The sequence below is a fragment of the Lemur catta genome, chromosome 10 (assembly GCF_020740605.2).
Source record: "Lemur catta isolate mLemCat1 chromosome 10, mLemCat1.pri, whole genome shotgun sequence".
Lineage (NCBI taxonomy): Eukaryota > Metazoa > Chordata > Mammalia > Primates > Lemuridae > Lemur > Lemur catta.
This window is the reverse complement of record NC_059137.1, coordinates 8,696,025-8,710,790: the sequence shown is the minus strand read 5'-3', so window position 1 is coordinate 8,710,790 and position 14,766 is coordinate 8,696,025. Positions and strand designations below refer to the sequence as shown.

General features: G+C 54.6%; 1 protein-coding gene across 3 annotated transcripts in view; it reads left to right on the top strand.

The window, feature by feature from the left end:
* The first annotated feature begins 14,140 nt into the window (after positions 1 to 14,140).
* LMX1B (LIM homeobox transcription factor 1 beta) overlaps positions 14,141 to 14,766 on the top strand; it is a 76,569-nt gene continuing 75,943 nt past the window's right edge. For all 3 annotated transcript variants that reach the window (XM_045563003.1, XM_045563001.1, XM_045563002.1), the window contains exon 1: positions 14,141 to 14,279. In XM_045563003.1, the coding sequence (XP_045418959.1) occupies positions 14,141 to 14,279 (139 nt within the window). The remainder of the gene's footprint in view (positions 14,280 to 14,766) is intronic.

Below are 14,766 nucleotides of genomic sequence, written 5' to 3'. Positions count from 1 at the left end.
TAAAAAATGTATTTCCTAGCTCTGTCCAACCAAAATGCCCAGAAACAATAACCAACACTATAGCAATGAGCATTGCTTAAACCTAGATTGTGGTCTCTAACTACCATTCCTCACTCAAAGAAACCAGGGCTCTTCAGAGAAATGACTGACTCCAGGGAGGGAGCACCTTGCTGGCCAGGAAGCCAGGCAGCCATCAAAGTCAACCGTGGTCAAAGACCTCGGGAGCCAACCCAAAGAGGTTCCCTCAGAAGGAGCGGGATCATTTGAGCATCAGTAACAATAAGAATTGCAGGGGATTGAAACACATCGAATAGCATTAAATCCCTATATTCATAAGGATACTAAAAAAATCCTTCCTGGGATGCTAGGAAAACAACTCATTATTTGAGAACTGCTAAGGAATTAAGTCTTTGTATCGTCCGTAGTGTAGACATTGTTCGAGACCACACTGTACCTCGGGGTAACTAAGGAGTTAATGAGAAAAAGTTGCCCTTTTCCATGTATTCCAGCTAATAAATGACGATGGCAGGTAGAATGACAATAGCAGCGTTTTGCAATCCCTAATGAGACAGTGAATCTAGGCAATGAGCATCAGCGACTGCTAACTTCACCAGAAAAAGAGATCGCAAGACATTAGGAGCCTGCTGACGGGAGGACACACCACCTCCTGTGGAGTGTTGTTGCCAAAAACTGAACCTGAATCTGATCAAGGCTCTCGATCTAATTACAGGAAATACTGAGGACAGAAGAACATGTTAAGGGTCCCCACAGGAGTACGAGCAGGAAACTCCAAACCGGGGGCAGGGCTGCCTGACAAACCACGGGGTTTCTGCAACAAATAAGTGGCAAGGGTGGGGGGGTGGAGAGACAGGGAGAGAGAGAAACGTGGATTAAAAGAGACTTAAGGAATGTATATGGACTTTTTAAATAAAATATGAAACAATCAGGGAAATGTAAACATTGACTAGATATCCTTGATGATAATTTCTCCAGGAGTGATAATCCTATTATGGCTATGGTTTTAAAAAGATTTTCTTAACTTTTAGAAATATATACCAAAATAGTTACGGTTGAAAATGGTACCGTGTCTGGGGTTTGCTTTAAAATATTGCAGTGGGACAGAGAACTGGGGTGGGGAGTGGATGAAACAAGACTGGGCACGAGCTATCACTGCCGAGGCTGGGTGATGGGTGTGTTATTCTACTGTTACATACGGTTGAAATTTTCCATAATAAAAAAGTTCACCAAAAATAAACATTTTGGAAAGCTCCTCTTCTAAAACAAAGGCAGAGGCAACCCAGGATCTCTTGTGCCTCTGATGTTTTTTTGTTGTCACCCCTCTGTGTAAAATGTGGCCCGGGTGGCAACTTTCTTCCCAAAATTCCTTCTTCCTTCCGAGTAGCTGTTGGTAGGTTGGTTCTGACTTGCCTGAGCAGGGGTGAGGAGGGGCCACGTGTGATGTGCCCTCCCTGTATCAGCCTGCGTGCTGGGAAGGACCAACCACGTGGTGGAGGGAACTAAGCTGGGTTTGGGCCCCAGCCCTGCAGTCAGCTTGGCAGGAGCAAGGTAGGAGCGCTATAAACCAACTACCTGGACAGGCTTCTCTCCGGGCACGTGCAGTGCTAGGGCACGCACAGCGCGTCAGGTAGGTGAAAGTGGAGTAATAAAGGGATTAAGGGCTGGGCTGTGACATGGGTTCAAATTCCAGATCTACCAGTCAGTACCTATGTGATGGGCATGTGCCTTCACCTGCCTGAGCCTCAATATCCCCATCTGTAGATTGGGGACAAGATGGGCGCCTTCCTCACAAAGCTGTTGTGTGAATTCAGTGTGAGAATGTGTGTGACGCACTGAGCTGAGTGCCATGCTGGAGTAACACCCAACAAACGATGGTAATTTCTGGGGCTGTTATTGTTATTATTGGATAGCCAGAATGTAAAGCAGGGCTTTTCCCCAAAATTTTTCCTTATATTTGACTCCTTCCAGAGTATGTTGTAATATGGGGCATTTTCCTCACTTCGTATTGACCAACAGAATGCTGTTTGGGAAAGATGCATTAGCCTGAAATGGCCTGACCTGATGCTCATTTTGGATGGTAATTGCAGAAACCTGACAAACAGGTTAAAAGGGAAATAAAGTAATTTTGTTGTAGCTTTAGAATGTCTCCTAGGAGTGTGTGGTCTTACACACACAGGGGTTGGATACTGTTGCAAACAAGCCTTTTACAGCCTACTTTATAACACAGTATAAAAACTGTGCAGATTATGAATTATACTTGCAAGAAGAATAAAAGTAATCTAGTGGCCCAGTGTTCAGCAAATAGGTATCAGGGATCATTATAGCACCATACAAGACTCTGTAAATCCAACAACTTAGAAGTAGAGACAGGTGCTCTAGAAAAGGATGCTGACATCTCAAAACATGGCCTGGTAATGACAAAGGACACAGATTCAAAACTGCAGGTGAAATGCAGGCAACAAAAGAAAACACAGATAAATTGGACTTTGTTAAAATTTAAAACTTCTATGCATCAAAAGACACATGCAATAGAGTGAAAAGGCAGCCCATGGAACAGGAGAAAGTATTTGCAAACGAGGTGTCTGATAAGGGGTTAATACTCAGAACATATAGAGAACTACAATGCAGCAACAAAAAAAAAAGGAAACAACCTGATTTAAAAATGGTTGGATAGATAACCCTCCGCAGAAGATACACAAATGGCCAATAAACACATAAAAAGACGCTCAACTTCACTATCATTACAGAAATGCAAATCAAAACCACAATGAGATACCACCTCACACCCATTAGGATGGCCTCTATCAAAAAAAAGAGGCCATGGAAAAACTGGAACCCTGTCCACTGCTGGGGGGAATGAAAAATGGTGCTTCCACCACGGAAAATAGGATGGCAGTTTCCCAAAGGAGTTAAAAATAGAATTGCCATATGATGTAACAATCCACTTCTAGGTGTATACCCAAAATAATTGAAAGCAAGGACTCAAAGAGATATTTGTACACCCATTTTCATAACAGCATAATTCACAATAGCCAAGCAATGGAAGCAACTCAAGTGTCCACCAACAGATGAATGGATAAACAAAATGTGGTATATACACCCAATATAATATTATTCAACCTTAAAAAGGAAGCAAATTCTAACACACACTACAACATGGATGAACTTCAAGGACATCATGTTAAGTGACACAAACCAGTTACAAATGGGCAAATATGTATGATTTCACCTACATGAGATACCTAAGAGTAATCAAATCCATAAGAGAGTATAATGGCGGTCGTCAGGGACTGGGGTGGGGGAGGGCAGTGGGAAGTTTATTGTTTCATGGGTATACTTTGTTTTGCAACATGGAAGGAGTTCTGGAGGTGGATGGTGGTGATGGTTGTATAATAATGTAAATGTACTTAATGCCACTGAACTGTACACATAAAAATGGCTAAGATGGTAAATTTTATGTCTATTTTACCACAATGAATAATAACAGGAAAAAATGCAGGTGAGGATTTAAAAATAACTCACTTCAGAAAATCTAAGAAAAAGCAAAATTTATACTTATTATCTGATGTTTAACCTATTTGTCAGGTTATTGCTATAAACATCCAAAATTACAATCAAAATTGTGATTATAATTTTGCAGGTAATACTCAACTCATAAATTTGATACTTTAAGTAGGCATTTGACAGTTTCATTGTTTTGAGTTTAGATACTCAAATTGGCCAAAAAACCTTTGGGGGTTATGTTTTAATTAGGAAGATACACAGGTGCTTTCTATCCCTTTTGGCATGTTTAGGGCATGGGTGGAATCATCTCCCATCCCCACCATCCCCTCCACCCAGCTGTCTCTGAACGCCCCTGGCACCCTTGGGAAGTCCTGGACCGTTCTGAGCTGCCACACACACTAGAACCCAGAGCTCAGGGCCCCAAGTCTCCCATAAAGCCTGTCAATGGGGTGCACTCTCCAATGGGGTGCTTCCCAAATGCAGAGAACATTTTGTGTCTGAAAGGCTTGTGTTTTTTTGCTGCACTTCTTAACATTTTGTTGCATGTCTTAACATTCTTTTACTTACAAGGAAAGAGTGCTCAAAGAAATGGTTGAAAACAGACTTTTATTTTCTTTTTTAGAGACAGAGTCTTGCTCTGTTCCCCGGGCTAGAGTGCAGTGGCCTCATCATAGCTTACAGCAGCCTCAAACTCCTGGGATCAAGCCATCCTCCCACCTCAGCCTCCCAAGTAGCTAGGGCTATAGACACACGATGCCACACTCAGCTAATTTTTTAATTTTTTGTAGAGATGGGGATCTCACTATGTTCCCCAGCATGGTTTTCAACTCCTAGCCTCAAGTAATCCTCCTGCCTTGGCCTCCCAATGTGAAAACAGATCTTTAAAATTGCTCCTGCACCCCACACCCTGAAAATGCAGATTTCCTTTTGCAGGGTGCCCTCAGGGCTGTCACCTTCCACTTGTCACCACAACGAGCCGCCTCTGTGGGAAGCTGGCCTGTTGTGTTTTGCCTGGAGTCTTCAGCTGGTCTACATGGGAGAAGCATGTCCCCACCCACCAAACTAGCACACGTGCACCATGTTATATGTCCAGGGTACACATCCCCTCTCCATCTCATAGATCCCCTCCCACTGCCTTGACACCGAAGGGCGCCCTCCCCATCACTCCCTTCTCCTCGTTCCCGGGACTGCAAGGGGACAGAGGGAGCAGTGAAGACGACATGTAACCTCATCTTACCATGAAGGGGAAACAGAGTTTCTGAAAACATATAAGAGGGGAGCCTAAGCTAGCCTGAGAAGTGAAGGAAGGCTTCTGGGAGGAGGTGACTTTTACACTGAGACAGGAAAGATGAAGAGGAGGAAGCTGTGGAGAGGGAGTGGAGAGATCCTTTCAGCAAAGGGATCAGCTGCTCAATGCTGGGAGGCAGGAGAGTCTGAGTAGCTTGAGAAGCTGAACTGAGGCCAGTGTGTCTGGCATGTAACGCAGAGCCAAGGGGAGGGGGCAGAGACGAAGCCAGGGAGAGGCTGCGGGGAGGATTCTAGACTTGGAGGCTTTTCCTGGGTTTGGAAAAGCCTGAATTACTGAGCTCTTCCAGGGAGAATAACTCCACTGGGCAGATCGTGTGGACTGGAGCAGAGGTGGGAGCCAGGACACCAGGATGGAATTTTCTGGCTTTTCTGTGCACACTGGGAACAGTTGTGGGGCTGTCTGGATCCCATAGAGCTCAGCAACATGCCCGGTTCACCACACTCCTGAGGCTGCCCAGCCCCACAGGTAGCAGAGTAAGGGCACTGGCTACCCGCCTGGCCCTGCCACTCAGTGGCTTTGGACAAGGCACTCCATCCCCAGCCTCACTTTCTTCATCTGTGCAATGGGTGTCAATGACAGCTACCTCACAGGCTTGTTTTAGGATTCCATGAAATCACTGATGTCAGAGGCTTCATCAATAAATGTTAGTTACTATTATTATTACTATCATTGCTGTTGTTGTTTGCAGCCTGTCCCAACCTCTGGACACTGCTTTGCCTGCTGGTTGCTGGACTGTCTTGGGGACAGACACCAGTGAGGCCCAGGGCTGGATGTGCACTGTTTTGCATACATGTGCATCTTGCATTCAGAAGGGCCCCTCCTTCCACAGAGGGTCCAGTGGGGTTGCTCTGGGGACACATTCCAGAAAGAATAACTCTGTGTAACGTGAAACCCTGACTCTGGAAACACAGCCTCCATGGGAAATTGAAGGATAAGGTCTGCTCTGTGGACCGCCCAATCTCATTCCATACAAAAGGGATATTGAAACCCAAAGACCTTGTCTCTTGGCCTCCAGACTACGATCTCACCCCCTACTGCAGCCAGAGAGATCTTTCCAAAAAACAAACCCTCCCATGGCTCCCCACTCTGGTTGCCCCTCAGGTTCAAGTCCACACCCCTCATCATGACCTACATGCCCTGGGGTCAGTGTCCTGTGCATACTTGCAGCCACACGGGAGCCTTGCTCCAACCCGGCCAAGTGGGCTTCCAATGGATCAAGGTCGTTCCTGCCTCAGGACCTTTGCACAGCTAGTGAACCCCTCCCCCCTCTAATAGGCCTCAGCCAATTCTTCCAGACTCAAAAGCTCATGTGCTGTGTTGAACCTCTAAATAGTAATGGAAGGTAGTAATATCACCTCCACGTTCCAGATGAGGAAACTGAGGCCATAAGAACCAGCAAGTGACTCCTGCAACTAAGCCTCAAGCCAGGCCAGTCAGACTCTAGAATCTCTGAGCACCTGAGAGGACACACCTGGCTACACCTCCTTAAGAACAGGAGAGTGGAGGTGGCTCAGATAAGGGGGCTGAGCCAACGAGAACAGGGCCAGTGTAGACAAAGCAAAGGTATTGAAGCCATCCTCAATGCATCCAAAACCTAGCTCGGCCACCCAGACACTGTGGTCTAAGGCAGGACATTTGGCCTCTCTGAACCTCAGTTTTCTCATCTGTAGAGTGGAGCTGAATAATAAAACCCACCCCACAGGTGCATTGTGAGTGTTCAGGAATGACACACCAAGTACCTGGCATGTGGTGGCCACTCAGTGAATGGCATGATGCCACCCCCCTTGATGCATCTGGGGAGGCTGCACCAGTCCCGACCAGCCTAACCCAGACTAGACTTGCATCACCCAGGGTTAGGCAGCCAGGGCCTGGGAACCATCCCTGCCCGGGTTTTTGTTTTGGGTTTTGTGTTTCCCAGCGTTTCCTTTGGAAAATGTCCAGCTTCCTCCCTGCTGGAAGGAGGCAGGAGGGGATTGTTCACGCCTGGGCCTGGATGCCCAGGGGAGGCTCGTGGGGAGATGACAAGAGCCGGGGGTTTGGAGTCAGGCCAGTCAGGTTTGAATCCAGGGTCGGACCCTACAACATTGTTTAACTCCAGGCCGGTGACTTCACCTCTGTGAGGTGCCGATTTCCTCACCTGTTAAAAGGTCTCATGAGCTCTACCTCAGAGGGTACTGGATGCAGATGGAGGGACTGGGATGAGAGAAGATTCTGGATGCACGTCCCTAGCATACATACAGGGATTCTTTTTAGGGATGGATTTAAGATCAGAGGAGAAGCCATAGGTTTACAGCTGGAGTTACCCACACAAATGCTCCCTGGCAAGCTGACTCAGGCGGTGTCCTGCCTGGGGCAGAGATGGGAGGAGCAAATTGGGGGAACAATTCCAGATTTTCAGTACCCTGCGGGAATGAGGGTCCTAAATTGTTAGAGCTCGGATTATTTAGGAGAAAAATCCAGCTTTTTAAGCAAAATCTCATGATTAAAATATGGTAAGGAGTATAGACTATATGATTCCACTTATATAAATTTCAAAAACAGGCAAAACTCATGTATAGTGATAGAAACCAGAATAGCGGTTTCCTTGCAAGAGGGGTGAGGACTGCCTGGGAGGGGCATGAGGAAGGATTCTGGGAAGTCAGAAACATTCCTCTTCTTAATCTGGGTGTTGTTGGCAGGGGCGTAACCCCTGTGCAATTTTACGGTTTGTGCGCTTTTCTATATGTATATTATACTTCAATAAAATTGCTAGAATAATTTTAAAAGAAATAAATCAAGACAGCAGGGCTGGGAGGGGAGAGAGGCAGCGTGGGCCAAATCGAACACACCTGAGGCTGCATCCGGACTCTGGGCCACCAGCTGGAGACCTGAGACAGGCGTGTGTGCCCGCAGCCCCTGACGCCCTAGACTCACTCCTCACCTTAGGGAGCAGGTGCTTCCCGAGCTGCACAGGAGGACGCCCACCCTGCCCTGCCCTGCCCTGCCGCCTTGCCTGTTCACCTCTGCCTCTCAGCGAGGCCTGCTGAGCTCACGTTCTAGAGAAACAGACATACTCTGCCACATGGGTGATAAAGTGATCCCCACCAAACTCACCCTTATTTATTATTCATGTTACTTCACCAAGAATACTCAGAGGACAGTGAGCAAAAGGCAGGCCAGGTTCTGTTTCCAAAAAAGCCCTCCTGGAATCTGGACTTCACCAAGCCCACCTGTCAGCCCTCATCACCCCACACAGCAAACCCAAAGGCTACAAACTCGACTGGCAGCAGCCCAGGTGCCCAGGAGCCCCCGATTTCAGGGTCGTAGTGGGCAGTGGGACTGCCCCAGCTCCACCCCTCTGCCTGGTCCTGAGGTCTTGGTTTTATTTTTATTTTCACTGTCATCCTTTTCTGAGAGCCAACAGAAGACACACACCCTTCCTACATAAAGTGGCACTAACCAAAACAAATGCACACCAAATGCATTTATCTGCACAGACACTCATAAAAGCTTTACTAGACACCAAACAATTACAGGAAGGGGTGAACCTCCAACTGCACCATTTTCAAGTGGATTTAAGATAAAGATCAAATAGGATGGGCCCTAGCCCCCGTCTCACATCCAACCCCTTCCACAGCCGTGGACCCTTGAGGTAGAGACCAGTGAGCTTTCTGGCTTTTGTGACTTGTGTCCAATTCATATTAAATGTCTTTCTGGGAGTTCTCAGTGTCTTAATGGGGCTTTTATGGTTCCAAATATGATCCTGGGCCTTTGCTCTGGCTCATGTCCTGAGTTGGGGAAGCTCCCAGTTCTAGGTGGGCTGCCGAAATAACTCAGCCCATCCACTTAGCAAGAAATCCAAAGGTTCTTAAGGAAAGTGCCATTCAAAAACCATAAGTGACACCTTGAGAGTCCCACATGGTCAGTTTTGATGCAAGGGTCTGAGCCCCTAATTCTGTTGCCTTCCAAGGGTACAACTTTGAGCAGCTACTTTCAGCCCCAGGCTCCAGAGCAGGGTGTGTGCAGAAGGCTGAGCTGTCTATGCCAGGTGTCTGGGCACTGCTTGGGGGTCTGATGTGCCCACAGTGGCCTGGACCTGAGTTTCACTTGTCCTGAAGGAAGGTACATGACTGAGCTCCCAATGGAGCCCTGGCTGGAGGAGGCGGCCATGATTTTGCCAAGTCCTGGTAGCAGGGCCCCCCTTCCATCCAATTATTCAGTAAATATTTATAGAGACCTACTATGTGCTGGGCACTGTGTTGTGTGCCTACATTTCGTCTTCCCAAGAACTCTGTGGGACAGAGGCTACTGCCAGTGTGAGACCTCAGCTCTGGGCCAACGGGCCAGGACACTGTCCCCCTTTGAGCTCCAGTCCTGCAGGCTGACAGCAGCCTTTGGATCTGAGGGAGCCTGGTCTCCTGACCCACCATGGAGGAATCCCATGACTAATGACCCAGACCTTGTGCTGAAAAGTCATGGGTCTCTGGCCAGAGATCCCACCCACCAGCTGAGGGGGAGGCTGCAGGGAGAAGGCAGGGGCTTTGCTGGGGCTTGGTTGTCTCCCACATTGCGCACAGGCACGCCAGGCACACAGCCTCAGAGCCCACTCTGCCTCACCAGCAAATTCTGCCTAAAATCCTGTCTCCCTGCTGCCCCTCTCCCATCGGTCTAGAAAACCCCAGTGAGGAAGTGAGAAGCAGCTCCCAGCCCTGCGTCAGAAGGACCTCAGCTAGGCACGAGCCCCAGTCCCTCCTCTTTGTGGGCCTGGCCCGAGCTCAGGGCAGCTGTGAGGCCGCCAGGAGGACCACAGGCACTTTCACCCGGCTGTAGCAAGGTGACGGGTTACTCTATGATTATCGCACGCATCCATCTCTGCTAGCTGAGGAGGTGCCTGACCCTTGGGCCCATGTGCCCTGGGGTCAAGCCTGGCTGGGGCCCAAAGAAGTGAGCATGGTCACCGCGGCCCCTCCACTTCCGGAGTCCGTGTGGTTCTCCCAGGACCCCTGACCCAGGGTCACCTCCCATGAAGAGTACCCCCTAACCCAGCCCACAGCTCGGGGTGGCTCTGGTCCAGTCTGGCAGTCTTGGATCTGAGGCTGGCCCGGGCAGCGCAGGAGGGGCCTGGACACTCCCAGCACTGGCTCTCCAGACAGATGGAATGGCAGGGGATCCTACAGCTCCTTGCGGGGCCTTCCTGCTCCCAGCACCGGATAAAGCTGTGACTGGTGCTCCATCCCTGCCCTAAGTCTTTGCCTCTGGCTGGGATTGTAAACTGGAGGGGACCCTGAGGCTCTTGCTCTGGTCAGAAACACAAAACAGCAGGACAGCCATGGACAGAGGCTCCATGGGGCTGCACTTGTGGGGCAGGTAGTGCGGGGCGGGGGGGGGGGGGGGGGCCGTGCAAAGCCCTAAGAAGAGGAGCAAGGAGGATAGGGCAGGGCTCAGTGGAGATGGGGCATCCTGCGGAGGGGGAGGAGCTGCGACACCCCCCCCCCACGATCTTCCCTTTCCATTCTTGCTTCTTCCAAGCCATGCTGAGCCTTGACTCAGTCCTTCCTGTTCCTCAGGTGGAGAAAATCCGAAGCTGTGTCTGCTGCAGAAGTCCGAGCCAGAGAACATCAGCCGGCGCCCGGGGTGCCAGTGGCTGCCCGCGCTGTGGTCCGAGGCACCGGGGAAATCGGCCATGACCACATCTCACCCGCTCGTCTCGGTGGAGCAAGGTCCCCTCGCAGCCGCTCTCGGACAGGAGTCGGCGCTGGGCCAGGCCCCTGCTCTCCCGACCAGTCGGCAGCTACTCCAGCGCAGGGAGGCGCGGGAGTCCTGACCGTGCTTCAGAGACCCGAGGCCTCTGCGCTCTGCGCGCAAAGGACTGGGACTGGCCAACTCAGATGGGGGGATGCAGGCAGGAAGACTGGGGACAAAGGGCGAGGAACAGGACCTAGAGGGAGTGCGAGTGTGTGTAAGGGGGATGAATGGACAGTGAGCGGGAAGACACAGAGAGGCACGAAGGTGTGCGGACTGAGCAGCCCCACCCGAGACCCGGGAAGGCATCCAGGGCCGGAACCTCTGCCGACTGCCCCACGTCGCCTTTGGTGCGTGGGCTGTGACTTCCGCAGGGGCACTGGGAGAGGTACGAAGAGTCTGTGTGCCCCAGGACAGACCAGCTGCGACACCGACACCGATCGGGGGCTGCCGGCAGGTCCCCTGTGCCGAGACCGGCCTTCAGGAAGCCCCGAGAACGTGCTCTGGGGGCAGCCAGGGCTCCGGCTCGGCCCTGGACGCCAGCCCGAGGGTCAGGGAAGCCTTGGAGGCTTCCGCAGGGGCCCCCACTCGGCCGAGGGAGAAAGGAGGGGTGTGGAGTAGGAGTCTGGAAGCTGGAAAGTGGGAAACAGGTGGAGGGGGTGAACTGCCGCAGCCTGAGCTGGGGGTCTGGGGTGTGTCTGCAGGGCCTGTGACGGGAAGGGACTCCCGTGAGCGCCCCGACGGAGAGGGCGAGGTCTGGGCCTGGAACCAAGAATCTCGCCCAGCAGCGTTTGCAGGGCCGCAGCACGACCAGCAGAGGGCAGAGTGCGCCCGGTCCGCCCGCCGGGCTCCGCGCCTCCCGGCTCTGCGCGACCGAGCCTCGCCCGCGCGGCTTCTCCCGGCGCAGCGCGCCCCCGCCCAGATGCCCCGCAAAAGCGGCCCAGGCCCAGCCTCGGGGGTCGAGGCCTGGGGTTTCCAGGCTGAGCAAAGACGGGGGATCAAGGGCGTGTGAGAGCAACTCCACATTCACTTGTCCACCCTCCCGGATACAAACACACAAAGGCGTCCAGAAATACACGGAGACACAAAGACACACACACGCACACAACTCTGGGAGACACGCGAGCACACAATATCATTCAAAAATTCGGAGATAGGCACAGGCACACAAAGGTGACACAAGATACACATACTCGGAAAAGGGTCCCAAACACAATACAAAGCTGAGACACACGCAAAGACGTAGGCACCCGCATAGAGTGACACAGATACACAGGGACACACACAGACGGACAAACACAAGACACAGAAGCATGGAAGGACCCGCAGATAGTTACACACACGCTCACACACACTAGGATGCAGGGGAAACGGACAGAAATGCACACACCGGAGCCCAGAAAGTCAGAGGGACACAGAAATACTGTGTGTGCAAAGGGACATGGGCGCACACGTTCACAGGAGCCCCAGAGGCGGGAGCCGACACGCACAGTCACACACAGATACCCACCGACGCACATGCAGGTACTGGGGTGGGGCGGGAGCCTCTAATCCTCCACAAAGCCGGGCCCCTCCGCGGGGCCCGGCGGCACAGGGGGCCACTTCTGACCAAGCCTCCCGCAGGTTCCAAATCCGATCCGCCCTCTCGCCTCCAGCGGGGTCAGGGGACCCGCCCCCCATGCCCTCCGCCCCCGCCCGGCTCCGCGCCGCTGCTCCGCTTCGGGAGGGGCCGGGGCCGCCCCACCGCGGCTCGCCGGGTCAGCCCGCTCTTGCCCCGGGGCCGCCGCCCCCCTGCTCCTCCGCAAGCCGCGCGTCGGTGGGGACCCAGGGGCCGCAGACGCAGCCGGCCTGGGCGCATGCCCTGCAGCCCCACGCAGTGGCCTCTCGCAGCGGGCGTGGGTGCCAGGCTCTGTGGGTGCCAGGCCCGGCCCGGCGTCGGCAGCTCGGCCTCGCTGGCCTTTCGCTCCCGGAGCCGCGGCCCACTTTGCCTGGACTAGCCAGGGCTCTGCTCCTGACGGGCGCGGCCTACCGACCCCCAGCCGGGTACCTCGGCCGCCAAAGGACGCCTATCGCCTATTCCAGCGGCCAAGCCCGTGTCCTTCGAGCGGCCGACACTCGTAGTCCTGAGCCTCTGGCCCCCGACCCTGGGGCCACCACCCCCACCAGCGCCCCTCTCTGCAAACTCCGTAAGGTCCGCTCTCGTCCCTCACTCCCGCCCCTGTCCGGGGACCCTTTTCCCAGCCCTAGTCGTCCTCTAAACTCTCCATAGCCTGAACCCGGGCCTGACCTTCCTCGCCTGCCCAATGTCCCCAATTCTCGGTCTCAAAGCCCCAACCACCCCTTTCAACTAAGTCCTCCGCCCAATCTCTTCCAGGCTTGAAGCTTTCCCGGACCCCGCACCAAACCCCAGGCCCACTCCCCTTTCCCTGGGCCAGGGCCCCCTTTGGTAAGTCCAGGGCCGGCAGTCCTCACCCTCTGCCCGCTCCCGTCCCTCAACCCCGGGAGCCAACTCTGTCCCGGACCAAGCCGCCCGGGCAGGCGCCGCCGCCCAAGAGACGCTAACTCAGCCCCTGAGACCTACCTCCGCACAGTCGGGGTCCCCAGGCGGCTACCCGGCCGGCGCCGTCCCCTGGCGGAGCCGCTGCGCTCCCCGCCGTCCGCGCAGTCTGGCCTCGCTCGGGGCCACTGCTCTTACTGCTGGAGCTTTACAAAATATTAATAATAAAGAATGCAAGAAAGAAAAAAAGAAAGCCTTCACTCCCCAACTCCCAAATCAATTTTTCAAGGGGGTGGGGCAGAGGAATTTGTTTCGAAGGCGACTCAAACTTCTGCGAAGGGCCGGCGGCGCGGCTGGCCCGGCTGGGGCGCCGGGGCCCATACTCGGGGCCACGCGCGGCGCGGGAAGCTGGCTGGGGGCGCGGGGAGCCCTCCCGCGGCGGGGGGGGCGGCGGCGGCACTATTTGACGTGGAGCCGCCGGCTCATCCCGGCGCAGGGATACGAGGCGCACCAATGAGTTCAAATGTCAGGAAGTTTGAGGAGGGGTGAGGCGGCTCCCGGCAGGAGTATCCCTCCGCCGCCAGCCCCAGCTCTAAACCCAGCGGCTCCGCGGGCGCACCATGGCACTGGAGTAGCGCGGGGAGCGCGCCCGGAGCCCTGCGGCCCGCTGCGCCCCGCCCGGGACCCCGCTGCGCCGCCCGCGCCCCCCCAGCCCGCGGGGCCGCCCCTGCACCCCCGCCCCCTCCCCCGCCCGCCGCGCCACCGCCACCGCCGCCGCCGCCTCCTCCCCGCGGCTCCGTCTGCCGCCGCCGCCGCAGCCGTGCTCCGGGGCTGACAAGCAGGTGACAGAGGAGGCGGCGCGCGTGGCTTCGAGTGCCCGGGAGAGCGCGGCGCGGGCTGCAGCCGCCCCGGCCCGCCCGCACGACGCCGGGGCCCGGGGCCAGCGCGTCGCCGCTCCACGCTCGCTGGGGGCAGCCGCAGCCCCAGCCCCGCGGGGGCCGCGCCTCCCCGGCTCCAGGGCCGAGGCGGCGGCGAGCGGGCGGACGGGCGAGCAGCCCGGCCGGCGGCGTCCACAGCGCACCCCGCGTCCCATGGATATAGCAACAGGTCCCGAGTCGCTGGAGAGGTGCTTCCCTCGCGGGCAGACGGACTGCGCCAAGATGTTGGACGGCATCAAGATGGAGGAGCACGCCTTGCGCCCCGGGCCCGCCACTCTGGGGGTGCTGCTGGGTGAGTGAGGGTCGGAACGCCCAAGTGGTCACGGGCAGGGGACAGGGCGTCGTCCCGCGGTGGACACAGACGTCCGGGCCAACGGATAAAGGAAACGGGTTTGCAAGACGTGGTGGGTGGCAGAGAGGACTCCTGCGGTGATCACCAGAGGGGCAACAAGCGTGCCTAAAAAGGCATCCTGAGGGAACAGAGGTGTGCAGGGACATCACTCAGGAGAGGACAGGACAGCTCCAACCGCCACCGCTATCCTCTCCAGGCCTAGGTTGTGGAGCTGCCACTCCGGGCAGGGCTAGGAGGCGGGTGGCAGGGGTGATGGTAGACCCAAGTAGTCACCTTGGCCAGCTTGAGAGAGGTGCTAGGTCACCTGGGGAGGGCGAGCTTCTAAGAGAAAAATGTCCCCTTGGGCCACCCAAACCACAGGTTTTGGGGAGATTGGGGACAGAAGACCACGAACGCCACCGTGGGGCGTGTCAGCCAGCGAGCGCCC